Source organism: Onychostruthus taczanowskii, unplaced genomic scaffold (genome assembly GCF_017590055.1).
Source record: "Onychostruthus taczanowskii isolate IOZ18803 unplaced genomic scaffold, ASM1759005v1 scaffold11, whole genome shotgun sequence".
Lineage (NCBI taxonomy): Eukaryota > Metazoa > Chordata > Aves > Passeriformes > Passeridae > Onychostruthus > Onychostruthus taczanowskii.
Window position 1 is genome coordinate 14,371,121 of NW_024497629.1, and position 14,848 is coordinate 14,385,968.

The 14,848-nt window shown below is 37.4% G+C and overlaps 1 protein-coding gene across 1 annotated transcript in view; it reads left to right on the forward strand.

The window, feature by feature from the left end:
- The window catches only part of DLGAP2 (DLG associated protein 2), a 288,437-nt gene that overhangs the window by 130,097 nt on the left and 143,492 nt on the right, over positions 1 to 14,848 (forward strand). The window contains exon 3 of the mRNA XM_041420908.1: positions 9,181 to 9,213. Within this exon, the coding sequence (XP_041276842.1) occupies positions 9,181 to 9,213 (33 nt within the window). The remainder of the gene's footprint in view (positions 1 to 9,180; positions 9,214 to 14,848) is intronic.

Consider the following 14,848-nt stretch of genomic DNA (forward strand, 5'->3'; position numbering starts at 1 on the left):
CATGATTTGGAGGAAGAGAGGCTGATGCTGTATTGAAAATGAGAGAAAATAATCTCATGTTTAGAAAAGCGTTCTGATTCAACAGCTTATATTTCCATAATTTTCAAGGAAAAAACAAAGTCACTAAAAATCAGGGAAAGTGGGGAAGAAGATGCATTTCCATAAGTGAAAGAATGAGATAAACTGAAGGAATTTGACATGAAGAAGCAGATTCTGAAAGATGTGTCATAGTATTTGACATGACTAATGGCATAAAGTGAAACAGTTGAATTTCACAGGATTTCTTGCCTTTCTCATGAAGAAAGCAGATTTAGAAAGCAATGGCAGTAAAACTGAGCAGATATATTATCTTGAAGTTCACTTTTCAGAGAACAGGGGTTTTTTTATCTTTTTTCTTTTTTTTGTGTGATGTTATGGAATCTCTGTTTGAGACTCCTCATCTGCCCAGAGCCTACCTTCAGAGTTTCATCAGACTGTTTCACAAATATCTTAATATAACATATACCATTTGAATTTTATTTATCATATTTTTAATTTTTATAGTTTTCTGGTCTTAAAATTTGATAGCTTGATATTTCTGAGAGTCGTGATATCACCATATCATGATGTGTATTATGTCTTTACTTCTTGAGTGATGGAACACAAATGCTTCATGACAATGTCTGATAAATTGAAGTTTTAACACTTCATACAGAAAGATAATGTGATTGAATGTATAGTTCAGATACAAGAAGACTCTCAAATTTGTACCATCTATTTGCTGGATGGAATATGGAAATTCCATGTACAAATAATGATTTTTAGATTTTGAGTGAGTATAAATAGCCTATGGCTGCCTCTGCTAGCCATCGCCTGAATTTGCGAACTGTGTTTTTTCTCTGTGGTATTTTTCAGAAAAATAGGAAAGAGTTACACTTGCTGTTTGAGAACAGAAATCAGCTCTGGCCCAAAGCGAGTGCTTTAGGTTATTAGTTCAAGAACAGTACTTTACTAATCACAGCTCCACAGATCCTAGATATGGCCAGGCTATAGTTCTGGCTAGACTGGAATAAATTTAGAAGTGTCCTTTAAAAAATGAGTTAGAAATGCAGCTACCTAGAAAGTTTTAGGTGTCAGGCTGCCTCCATGTGTTGAAGGATGGGCTGATGGGGAAGAAGACTGCCCCGAATGAACAGAGAACCTTTTCTGGAACTCAGGAAAAACTGGAAAATTTATGACCTTTGGAAGAAGGGGCAGGAAAACTCAAGAATACTATAAGGATGTCATGAGGTTAAGAAGGGAGGAAATGAGAAGGGCCAAAGCCCAACTGGAAGTTAGTCTGACTACTGATGTAAAAGGCAATAAAAATGTTTCTATAAATACATCAGAAACAAAAAGGGTGTTAAGGAGAATCTCCATCCCTTATGGAATGCTGTGACAAAGGATGAGGAAAAGGTTGAGGTACTTCATGCCTTCTTTACCTCAGTCTTGAACAGTAAGACCAATTGTTCTCCAGATTCCAGGCTCTGGAGCTGGAACACAGGTACAGAGAATGGAATTCAATCCCTATGATCCAAGGGGAAGTGGTTGGTGAGCTGCTACATGACTTACACACTCTCAAGTCCATTGGGCTGCATGGGATTCACCCAAGGGTACTGAGGGAGCTGTTGGAAGTGCTCACCAAGCCACTCAGCAGCCTTGGCTAAGAAGAGAGGTCTCAGGTGGACTGGAAAGTAGCAAATGTGAGGCTAGGACAACCAGGGCCAAGCCAGCATAAGTTTATGAAAGGCAGGTCCTTCTTGACCAACTTGATCTCCTTCATAGCTATTGTCTACCTGGACAAATAAAAAGCCTTTGACACCATTCCCACAGCATTCTCTTGCAGAAAATGGAGCCTGTGACTTGGACTATGCACTGTTCACTGGGTAAAAATCTGTCTGGATAGCCAGCCTAAAGAGTTGTGGTGAATGGAATAACATCCAACTGGCAGCTGGTCCTGAGTGGTGTTCCTCAGGGCTCAGTACTGGGACCAGTTCTGTTTAGTACCTTTATCAGTGACTTGTGCGAGGAGATCGAGTACACACACCCTCACAAAGTTTACAGATCACACCAAGCTGGGTGGGAGGGTTGATTTGCTGGAGGGTAGGAAGGCTTTGCAGAGGGATGTGCACAGGCTGGATGTGTAGTCTGAGGCCCATCGTGTGAGATTCAACAAGACCAACTTCCAAGTCCTGCCCTTGGGCCACAACAACACCCTGCAGTGCTACAGGCTGGGGGCAGAGTGGCTGGAAGGGTGCCCAGGGGAAAAGGAGCTGGGGATGCTGGATGACAACAGCTGAACATGAGCCAGCAGTGAGACCAGCTGGCCAAGGCAGCCATGGCATCCCGGCCTGAATCAGCAGGAGCGTGGCCAGCAGGATCAAGGCACTGTACTCAGCACTGGTGTGGCCACATCTTCAGTCCTGTGTCCCGTTCTGGGTTTATCACTAGAAGAAAGATATTGAGGGGCTGCAGAATGTCCAGAGAAGGGCAATGGAGCTGGCGAAGGGCCTGGAGCACAAGTCTGACAAGGACCAGCTGAGGGAGCTGGGGTTTTTTACCCTGGGGAAACAGAGACTCAGACAGAGCCTTGTTATTCTCTACAAGGGCCTGAAAGGAGCTGGTAGTAAGGGGAAGCTGGTCTCCTCTTCTGAGGAACAAGTGATAGGGCATGAGCAAACAGGTTTTTATTGGATATTAGGAAAACTTCCTTCACCAGAAGAGATGTCAAGCATTTGGACATGCTGCCCCGGAAAGTGGTGGAATCACCATCCCTGGTAAAAGATGTGTAGATCTTAGGTGTGTGGCATCTAGGGACATGCTTTAGTGGTGTACTTAGCAGTGCTGGATTAATGGTTGAACTGGATGGTATACAGGGTCTTTTTCAACTGAAATGATTCTATGTTTTTAAGGTGTTGATTATTAAGTGGTCAGGCATAAACAATTTTAAAAGTGCTTTTGATCCTAAAAGGGTTTGTGACTATGCTAAGACACTAAAGTGCATTAGGTAAAATAGGTGTTCTCACCTTTTCCATGGCTAAGACAGATACACAAGTGGAAGCCACTGGGAAGGAATGAATAATGTTTGTGCTGACCTTTTTGAAAAACCTTTTCACTGTATGCTTGTTTTACAAAAATGCACATATCTTCATAACAGTGTACCTGTAGATGATACTGTGTGCCTTCCTGAAAATCTTTGGATGATTACATGTGGTGAGGATGGCATGCCTGTGGTAGTCCACTGGGAAATCCTGGCTCAATATGAGACAATAAAGCTGTGATGAACTCCACAGGGTCCAAATTACAATAAACCCACCTCAGATGATAGGTGTTCTCCATGACTGCTCTCAAAGAACTGGGGAAGGCTCCCTCAGTAAAGTCTCTGCACTCAAGCAGGGTGGGTGCTGCTGCTGCTGTCAGTACAGTATCCATCACTGCAGGAAACCAGGGCTGGGATTTCATCCACAATGTACTTTTAGTTTCCTGAGGAGAGTTACTTTGGAAAACATTAATGATCTGATTGTGAGATGTCTGTATGCAGCTGTAGGTTCTACAACATATTTTAAGAAGCTCTTTAAAATCCTGCATTGAATTTGGATAAACCAGTCCTGAGGCCATGATTATACTATGAAGCATGAAGCAGACCAATTGCTTGAGATCAGCACCAGAAGAAAACGGATTAATGATGGCTTTCAAAATGTGAAGAAACTGTTTCTGGAGTTTTTATTTTTTGTTAGTGGTTGTTTTTCTTCAGTTTTTTTTTTTTTTTTTTTTAAGTGAGGCAGAGTAAAGGAATGAGGGAAACATGTTTTGGAAGAAGAGAAGCAAATCATGATCCAGTTTAGTTGGCCAGGGTAGGTGCTGCTGCCACACGTGGCCAGGCTGCAGGGTACATGTCATGAGGTGAAGGACCCTTTCAGGGACTTCCTGGGCAACCACCTGGGAGCACCCCTGTGCTGTTATCATCCTGTGCTTCTGTGCATACAGCTTGTGCTGGCCTCCCAGTCATGCACTGTGGATAACTGGGAATGTGCAAGTACAAGGTGAGCTGTGTGTGAACCATTTTAAACATCAGAAGCCATCAAATTTGCCTGTTGTAAACCAGCAATTTTTCCATGTCTAAATCATTCACATTTTATTCTCAGATCCCCACCTATATATGTAGATTATTTTCTTGAAAGATTCTGGTGGTGAGATTCATCTCCAGGTGCCTACACTACAGGTTATGTAGATATATAGCTGGCTAAACTCACACTGTAATCATTAGAGATCTTGTCAGTGGAAAGAGCTGTTCTAACTATTCCTCTGTACAAGTTTAATTTCTACTTTTCAATGCAATTAATTGACTCCATTTCAACTACTTCTTCATTGGACCTAATGGAAGCTCAGACACATATCTCACAACAAAACACCTCTACTGAAGAAAAGTAAGTTTGAATCTTACTCTTAATGGTATCACAGGAAAGAATGCAGTTAAATGAAACCCTGATTAGCATAAATGTAATGTACCTGTCTCAATATGATGTAATTTTTAATAAAAAAATTTATACTATCAAATGGAATCATAGCAATAAATAGGTTTTCAAATGTCATATTGATAATTCTTCACAACTAACTGTTCAGCTGGATTTTTTTTAATTATCTCCAAAAATAAAAATTAATTCCAAATGCCAGCATAAGTGAGCAGTAGGTTTGTAAGATGGTGACTGATGATTGCATTGTTCTGAATTCTTGAGTGCAACCTTTATGCTAACTCTTTTTTTTTTTGTTGTTGCTGTTTTTCTTGTCAGGGAAATTCTCACAAAAAAAGGTTTACATTTCCATTAAAATTTTAATTGTGCTGTTTAAAGATTTGGTGGCCAATGAATGCAAATACCTATATTAATAGGAAAGGAAAATAAGAGATTTTGAAAGCAGATTTATTGCAGTAGGTTAGGATCATAGTGACAGGTAATAAATAGAGGCGACCCAAGTTGAGGCAACAGAACTGTGCGAGAGTTGCTTCTACTAAAAAAGCTTTTTTTTTCAATGAATAATTTACATAATTTCTGGAGCTGAAGGAAACTCTCCCGCTTTAGAGGCTAATGCAAATTAGCTCCCAAATCTTGGTGCAGCAAAACTCACAATCCCAATCCATTCCTGAGTTACATGCCAATAGTTTTCACTGACCTGATTGTCAAAACTACATCTGTAACTTACAGTAAATGCAAATCATCTTTCCTCTTTAGCCACAGCCCCTCTATATCACTCTTCATTGTCTTCTTTGCAACCAGCCCTTTGTACTGCAAATATTATGATCAGCTGGACTTCACTCAACACATCTTGTTTAAAGAAGACTTGAGCTTTGTAGAATTCATGGTACAGGTGTTGTGCATATCTGCAAGGGTTCCTGAGTTCTGCTGCCCAGTTAGGGGCTTATAATAAGATTGAGTCTAACTGAAGATTTAGCAAAGCTACACTTATTTCTTGCTGACTATAGCTGTTAAAACACTTAGAAGCAGGGTAAAATCTTGCCTTTTCAAGAGAGCATGATTTAGCATTCATTAGCTTCTTCTAACATTTCTAAGCAGGTATCAGCTCCCAGGGATAGTTTGGTATTACATTATCTTGCTGCCAATGCCATGGAGAACCTTTAATGTTAAATGAATTTAATGTGCTCTGCACCTTAGATGTGTTTTCCTGTGCTCTGTAAAAGTCATCCCTTCCACTCATTTTGTGTTGGCATTCTGCCAGTGCATGTCAGTGGCAGCCATACAGTGCTTTGATATTTCTCCATAAGCACAGCAAGAGAAGTACCATGAGAGGGGAAATCAAAAGCCGAGCACTGCACTGTGCAGTGAACACTGTTTGTACAATATGAAGAATGGGCTTGGGAGAGAACTACATCTCTGCTAATCAACTCTAGGAAGAGACAATTAGTTTATTGGCATGAAAATCTTGTACTATCTCAAATATCTGTTTTTCACTGAGCTAATAAAATGTGGTGTACCAGAGATACTGCTTGCTAAAAAGTGCACACTCATTCCCTTGTTAAAAAATCATGCTTTGCATTATAACTCAAAGTCAAATCACCAGTTTTATTACCTAAATAAATGACTTATAGTATGAATTAGGTCTGGATTTCATGAGTGTAATTCCTTGATAACTGCTAATATTGACATGTTATCTATGTTGCCTTTAAAAGGGGATGAAAGTGTGTGTCACTTTTGTGTACTCCACTTTCATCTCAGATTCCTGCTGGTTAGGAAGCCATGTGTATGAAAATAAAAGTGAATAGCAACAAATCTGGACAATTCACTAAATAAATGGAATGGAGGAAAATTGGATTCCACCCATTCAGCCTTATTTAATTGAAAATCAGACAAGGAAACTGAAAAATGCTCTCAACAATAACAGGAAATGATGATTTTTCTGCTGCCCTTTGAGTCCATAGAAGAGTAGAAGAAATCTTATGGTAGAGACTAAATATTCCAGTTGTTTCAGCAAAGGTTTCATTCCATTATAACTGCAGTAATTTCATGTATTGAACTCCAGCAGGGAAATGTTGCACATGGTATTTATCTTTATATGGGAAACTTTACCTTGCCTGCCTATGCAGTGTCAGCTGATATCATTCTTTGTGAAATGCAATGATGGAATTGGGGCATGTGGATCATGATTTGTGGGTTCAATATACCATAAAATCTTCTGGTTTCAGCTAGTAAAGTAGGTCTGATTTTCTTTAACAGTTCACACAGGACACACACTTGGGTGACAAACTACTTTGTTTTCAGTTAGTGTAGGCTGACCTGTAAGAAAATAAACACATTCACGATTTATATCATCAGCTTAACACAAAGTATTACACAGTAGTGTTGTTTTATGCTGGGACAAGAACCTAAATAATTTGCATTAACTTATCTGCATTTCTTTCAGAGTAGCATTTTTAAGAATGATTTCTCCTGCAAGCTACAATATGTACATGAACTTTTCAGATAGAAGTCACACTTTTCTGGTTTGGTTGCAGTTTTTTTGTTTCAGTTTGAGGTTTTTGTTTTAGTTTGGGTTTGTTGGTTGGTTGGTTAGTTGATTTTTTGTTTATTTTTATTTTTTAAAATCCCAGCTTCTGAGTAGATATTTTTCTCACTGCTATAGGAAGAAGAGAATTTTTTCCTCTTTTGGTTTGTTTTTTTTTTGGTTTTTTTTTGTTTTTGTTTTTTTTTTTTTTTTTTTTTTGTTTTGGTTTTGGTTTTGGTTTTTTTTTTTTTCCCTTTCTGTCTCAGGTTTTGCATCAGGATATTTTTATTAATGATATAGAACAGATGTTTTCAAATGCCTTATTGCTGTGCCAGGATGTGCCACAGGATGTGTACAATGACAGCTTTTGGACAATTCAGTATTAGATATTTTTTGGGTGATTCTGATTTGAAAGGTAGCTGTGTGCTGTCTCTGTGCTTTCAGGAAGCAGTCACTGCCTAGATAGATGCTCCATCTATGCATAATCTGGTTTTGGTGTGGTTTTTATGGACTCCTAGGGGGCAACAACATTCTTCTCTTTCTCAGACTCAAAGAAGAAATCCTGAGGATGCTTTTTTTCTTCTGTAGTTTATGATAAAGCTTGAGACACTACATACTGGAATTGTTAGTTAATTCATTGTGTTCAGCAATTTGGATTTCAGATAGCAATTCTCTCTAGTGCATTTATCACATTTTACATTGTTTTTCTCCTGTCTTCACTTACAAAACTAAGCATGTTCAGTCTTCAGGAAATGCCTCAGTTAAACTGTTAAAAGTTATTATAGCCAAGCACAATTTTCCTCCTGTCTAAAGAGTTCCTTCTGTAGTTCCAGGAGATAATTCTAATGACTTTTAGAATTAGTTACATTACAAAAGTTGCATTTCAGAATTTCTGTAGCCTAAACCATTAACTTAGAATCTTGTATCTGTTGACTGTTGCAATAAGAAAACAACTTTTTTTTTTTTTTAAGACGAAGTAGTTTATAAACAGTACTAAAAGATTTTTTCCAGGCACTGCTAGTAAATTCAATCAATTCCTAAAAATGACAAGAAAGTTCATCTATAAACATATAGTAGGGTGGATTGATCAACCAAAATCTGTCTGTTGTGTTTTTCCAAGAGTGTAGCCACTGCACTCCTCTGTGATCCCACTTGTCATACGAAGAGGGGGAGCAGAGTCTGAAGCTCTCACATTTCTTGGAGAGCTAACTGGGACCTGGGGGACTGCTCCTGGCAACAGGGCTTGTTCTCCAAATGGGTTCACATCACTGACACGATGTGGCAGAGCGCTGTCTCAGGGTTTCCTTGGCCATGTGTGTCTGAGAGCGAGCCTTTCGCTGTGGCAGGGCAATGGCAATCCCCGGTGGTGTTGACTTCACTCCGTCAGCCTCCACCACCCTTCTGGCTATAGTGTAACTCCTCAAAGCTACCAAATAAATCTTTGTTAAGAGCATGGAATTTCCACAGGTGCAAAGCACTTCAAAGATGGAATTCTGAGTTCTGGTCTCAGTGCACATTTAGAAGGGCCCATTCTGATGTTTCCAGCATCACTGATGTGCCTTCCTGCTGTCTTTTCAGACGGGAGTCACCAACAAAGCCCTCATTTATGCTTTATGGTGTCAGCAGGAGTAATTCCAGCTTTTCTCTTTTTTAAAACAGATAGACTGGGAAAAAGGGAGAAAAAAAAGTAAAAAAAAAAAGTGTGGACAGTAGAATAAAAAAAATATAGGTCTCTCATTTGTTGTGATCAAAAAAGAAATTCTTTCAAAAAGCATTCTGCACTTTCCTAGCTTGTTCTTATGTACAAAGGTAGAACAAAAGTTTATACTCAAGATATGTGTTTCTGAAATCAGAGGTTCATTTGCAAAGTATTGTAAAATTCCTATATAATTTTGGTATGTCTGTCATAAACAGTAAAATAAATTAACTTCTCATAGTGTTCAAAGCTTTAATCTTTAGATAATATTTTACATCTTTACAAAACTATGGAGAAGAAAACTTTCATAATGTAATATTAAGTTTTCTGGTTTTGCTTTTCTATATATATGATTAAAATTTTATATTGATGATGATGTGATATTTGGTGCCAGGTTTGTTTTTGATTTTTTTGTGCTTTTTAATATTAAATCAGTGTTAAAGATTATTTTTTCACTGTTTTAATTTCAGATTTGGATTCTCTAACAGGGCATGCATTTCCAGGTAACGTGGACAGTTAGATTAGATTGTTCTTTGTTTTATACTCAGTTTATTCTGTTTTCTTGGAGGGTGGGGGGAAAGGGGTGTTGTAAAATTTATTTGGTGTGCATCTGACAGCATTTTGTTACATGTCAAAATTGTACTATTTGTTGGGGTTTTTTAGATTTCAGATAAATGAAGAAAAGGTAGCTATTACATGCACTAGCTTAAAAATAGAATTAATTGAAAATTTGCATTAAATGTTAACTGTTATATCATTAATGTAAACAATCCAAGGGGAGGGAAGAATTATTCCAAAACAAGTCCTAATTAAAAGATTTTAAATTATTCAAACTTGCATGTGATTCTGTAAGACAGGCAAAAAAAAAAAAAATCAACAAAAACCCACTAGTCAGTGTTTAAGGAAAGCAAAGACTCAACAAATACAAGACTTAATTTCCAGTTTTATTACTAGAAGTATGTAGGAAAGAGGTTTTGAATAAGAACATTTTCAGTAGTGAATCAAGAAAGAATGATAACACAATTACATTAATCCTATGGATTCTACAATACATGCACATTTTTTTTCTGCTGTGTGGAACTTAAATTTAAAAATAGTACATTCAAGTAAAAATTTTAGAATTTTGCAACTGTACTTTACAATTCAAACATTTTGCATTGGGAATTTATTAGCAGAAATGCAAGAGCAGAGAATTTGATGCTCAGTTATCATGTGAACTCTGTTTCTTGTGCAGAGATTTTGGTACAGAAGGAATATAAATGAGCAGTTTCTGAAATAAAGTAAATCTCTGCTGCAAATATGTGGACTCTTTCTGTACTCAAAATCTTCTTGAATAATCCTTCAGTTGAACAGGCTGTGAAAACGAAGGCATAATATTTGTACAACTGAGAGATTTAGTCAAAATTTGGGATGCTAGTTATCATTAGAATGATATTACTATTTATTATGTCATTGGCTTCTAAAGTGTCTCATGCATAGTATAATATTCCTCCTTCAGTTTTTCCTTAAAGATAATTCATGAAAAGTTATGGGACAGTAGCTTCATTTGAGGTTATCCAAGCATTCCTGCACTGTAGGCATTAGGTATGCTGTAAGATACAGATCAAAAAAGACCAACAGAACAAAAAAATTTAGAAGTTCATTATAAATGAAATTAAGTTTGTGTGCAGTGTGGAGCAGATCTGAGTACAGATTCTGTCAGAGTTATTTGTGCTTAAATACAGCAGCACTACAAGTGAAGTCTGTTTGAGGAGTCAGAAGACTGTAAATGCAGATTTTGGCATTTTCATCCCAGATGAGAAAACTCTTATCCTGAGTATTTTGGTTTGGTTTGAGTGAGAATACCCATGGAATAATAATATACTGCTTAATTAGGGCCATCTTGTAAATTTGATCCTCATAGTTGCTGTCAAATATATGCATGTGTCATCAAAATAGACATTGAGGCAAGCAGGAATAGTGTATCTTTTTTTCTTTTTTTTTTTTTTTCCTCTACTTTTTAAAGGTTGAGTCTGCTTTTGTTTTTGCATGAATATTTTATGTTACTAGATGGTGCTGTCATGGTGTGTCCCATTCTTACTTTGTAATATGACAACATAATCATAAGGAGCAATACTGACAACAGAGCCGTATATTGATACATATGCTTCAGAATTATGGCAAAGATAAATCATCCTTATTCTGCATGGAAAATGTCCTGAATTGCACGACAGGTGATTTACATGCCTGCATTACATTCCAGGTGTAGCTGTGCACAAATTCATCAAAAGGCCCATTATTTAGCACAGACAGAAATATCCTAGAATCTAACAAACTGTCAAAGGGATGTAGGAGGATAGTATAGGCAAGCAATAAGCATAAAAGTCTGGCGTGGACTTCACTTGAATAGATATTTATTTGGAGACTCACAATATGAACATGCTACTGTGCAGCTCACAGAAATCACTAGAAGATCCATCTTGTATTTCCTGTTTTATTTGACAGAGTTAAGACATACTCTTTTCTCAAAGAAGGGTAAAAGTAGCAGAATGTTCTTTCTTGTCTTTAGCCTTACTTACATTTAATAATCAAGTCATTAGAGTATTCTGCTAGAATAGTGCAGAACATATAGTTACAGGTGTAGCTAATTTAAAAACCAAAAGGGATTCTTATATATATAGGCTGGAAAACACAGAACAGTAAATCCTGATACCTATGTGTTAACATGATTACTCTAGTTAGGCTAAAGTGTGTTAACTTTCAGCAGATAGAAGAGATCAAGGTATTACTTATGCATCTTTATTGGCAATTAGGTAATTAGCTGAGATATGTGTGTTAACAGGTTATTTGTATCTCACACTGAGCAAACATGAATCAAACTCATTTGAGATTTCTATTTATCTCACCTTGGAAAATAGCACACCCTTTGAACTAATCCAGCAGGATTCATTACAAGACCTCTAAGGGTATGGTGATCCAATAGATTTTCACTTGACCCTTGGCCTGTGCTCTGCAGGAGCAGAGCATGAAATGACTCCTTAAGTCATGTAGCAGTGTCAGTGAAATGCTGAATGGGCGCTACTGTCACATCCTTAGCAGGGCAGACAGACCAAACCTGCCTCTGCATTGACCTAATCACACAGGTTCCAGGCCAGGAGGGGTTTGCATGCATCTAGATGACTTTAAATTCATGTGAGTTCCCATTTAGGCACGACTGCTTTGTGAATTTCAGGATAAGAGGAAGTATCCCTATCACCACTGGCCCCATCGTGTTTTCTGTAGATTTCTGCAATCTCTACTACTTCAGAGACAGAAGTACAAACTACACCAAAGTATCTGTCTGGTTTTTATGTGAAGGGAAAAAAAAAAAATTCTTTATAAACCTTGCAGTTGATCAGCTGAAACCCTAAAGTATGAGATTTGATTATAGTCATTGTCTTAATGCAGAGCTGCAAGTGTTATGGGCATGTTGAGAACTTCCAGAAGCTGGATTAAAGCATCTCTTTTACAATGATATCTAATCTCGTCCTAAAGCTCCAAGCAATGGCGAGTCCTCCAGCTCCCCTGGTAAGCCATTCCAATATTTAATTACCCTTAGTGCTAGGAAATGTTGTGGAAAGGTTGAATTTGTCTAATTTCAGCTGCCAGTCTTCCTTTTGCTATGCCTTTGACAGCAACACTGAAAATTACCCCTTTTTCAGGTATGTTTTCTGAACAAGTGTCTGTGACAAACTTCAGTGACCTGTTGAAAGGTCTCTATGCAGAGAAGCTGTGTCACCTGGCCCAATGAACTTACTGCCTTGATCTGAAAACCTGGCCTCTTTCATAGACTATCACAATTTTATCACCCCTATGACTACTAAAAATTTTTATACAGTAGTCAAGATACTTTCAACTTTTGTTCTGGTAAATTTGATTCATTGTACTTTTTAAGGCTTACACTGTAAGACTGGTTTTCTGACAGCTGTCCTAGGAAACCTTGATTTTCAAAAACTATGAGAATATATTCATGTAGAGTTTTGTAAATGCTGTATATAGAAGTAAAATACTTTTTTATTTGTACATAACACTTCCTTCCTAATTCTCCCTCTTTAAGGATTTAGCCACAGTTCAGGTTACAGTGATTGTCTGTGTCAAACAAACCAAGTGGTAATCCTAAAAGGTAACTGACATTTGAGTTGAGGAATGAGCATTTTTCCCCTAGCTTGATGTGGCCAACATGAGATTTGAGGTGGAAGGGAATTCTCTTATGGCAGCATATGAAATCTAGTGGTTTCAATCTGGTGAAATCTGGGTGGGCACTGAGTTTTGGGTGATCATTAGTCCAAAGAAGAAGGAGAATTAGCCAGGATGTCTCTCTAAGGAATGGGACGAAAAAAAGGGATGAGACTTTAAAGTCCCATTTAAAAGCATTCCTCAGACTGCATCCCTGTAACTAATATTAATTAGCTAATTAGCTCACTTGGAAGATTAAGAATGTTCCTTTAACACAGAGGAGCTCCATGGTGAAGAGAGTTAATAGCAGTTGTCTGCTTTGATTTCCATGGGCAGTGAAGCACATCTATGAATTCCTGTTCTGAATCACATAAAAATTAGTTAGGTGCCACCTGAGCTAGGAATCTACAGAACGTGATACAAATGCACCTTCTGCATCTCTGTTGATTTTTCTTTTAATTCAGCTTTAGCATGTAGTGTTTTCTCTTTTCCCTGATACCAGCCCAAAGTACCCAACTGGACAGTAAGATCCACAGATTTTTTTTTTTTTGCATTGTGTTAATGGTGAATGCTGTTTTGTTGCAATTCATCTAAATAGGCTTCAGGATTTCTGTAATACCTCAGAGACAAAGATTTTTTCTTTTTTCAAAGACTTCTTCACTGTTGGCAATGTGATGCTAGATTTCAACTTCATTATTTTTTTAAATTTCTGAATGTCCATTAATAGTCTAGGGAAGAGACTGTTCTCTTCAGCACTGTCAGTAAAACTAAGACAGCGTTAAGTGGAATGAGCATTCTCAGGTCTTTGAATAAAAGCTTAAGCTATGGTAGGAACTTGGCAGGTGCAGTCCTGTGGGAAGTGTTTAGAGAAAGAGTGTCTTAAATGCTATTCAGATATGAACTCAAAATATCTATTCTAATTCCTGGATGTACCTGTCAAGGTAGTGGTCAGTGACCTGCTCATTTTCCAGAAGAAATAACACTTTGTCCATGTAATGGGCATGATTTCTTGAATTAGTTAATGGCCTGTTGAACTGTGCACTTTCCTAATCACAGATCTACTAGGTCAAAAATTTAATGGACATTTCATTCTGTACACCAGTACTGGGTATTGTGGTTGAAATAAAAGTTTATCTGTGAGTGTCTTCTCAGCCATATTAATTGCAGGTAACGTAGCATTTGTGTCAGAAGCACAGAAAGTCTCATCTTTATCCTTTTTCTCTGCCTTTGCCTAATGTGTAAGGTTGGGTAGAAAATGAAGATTGGATGGCTTAGGACAAATAACACTGAGTGGAATTTAGTTCAAGAGTATCAACAACAGAATATCAAAGGTCAGTGTTATCTGATTAGAGATGACAGATTTTTAAAGAACAACTTCAGAGAAAATACTATTTTGCAGCTGGTTTTGGCTAACTATCGTCTTGATTTTATCTGGGGAAATGCTTTCCTAGTGAATTGCATCTGTTAAGTGTTGGAGGGATTTTTTAAATCTTTCTACTGAATTTCAGTAACATTATTTTTAATGTTTTAAAAAAAAAAGATCTGTCAGCTTAGGCTGAAGACAAGCTTGAGTCAAAAAAAAAAAAGGTTAAAAAAAAAGTAACCCAAATATAAAATGAAAGTCATCAAACCTTGAGAGGGTAGAGTATGATGAGCTAGTAAGCAAAACAAAACTAAAAAGGTCACTCACAGCTCAGCTTCTTTTGAGCTTCTGTAAAATTGAATGGACAGAATCACAAACTAAAAATAAGTTATCTTGCATTTATTGTATTCATTTCATATAGATTTTATCAAAATTCCTAACTTTTTTAGTTTTGTTAATTTCTTCCACTTCTGTGTTTGCCCCTTGACTTTTTTGTCTCAAGTAAAAAATGTGAGAAAAATGTTTGTGTGTATCCTATCTTGCCTTTAGAGTGTTAGTTGGGATGTAACTGTGCATAGTCC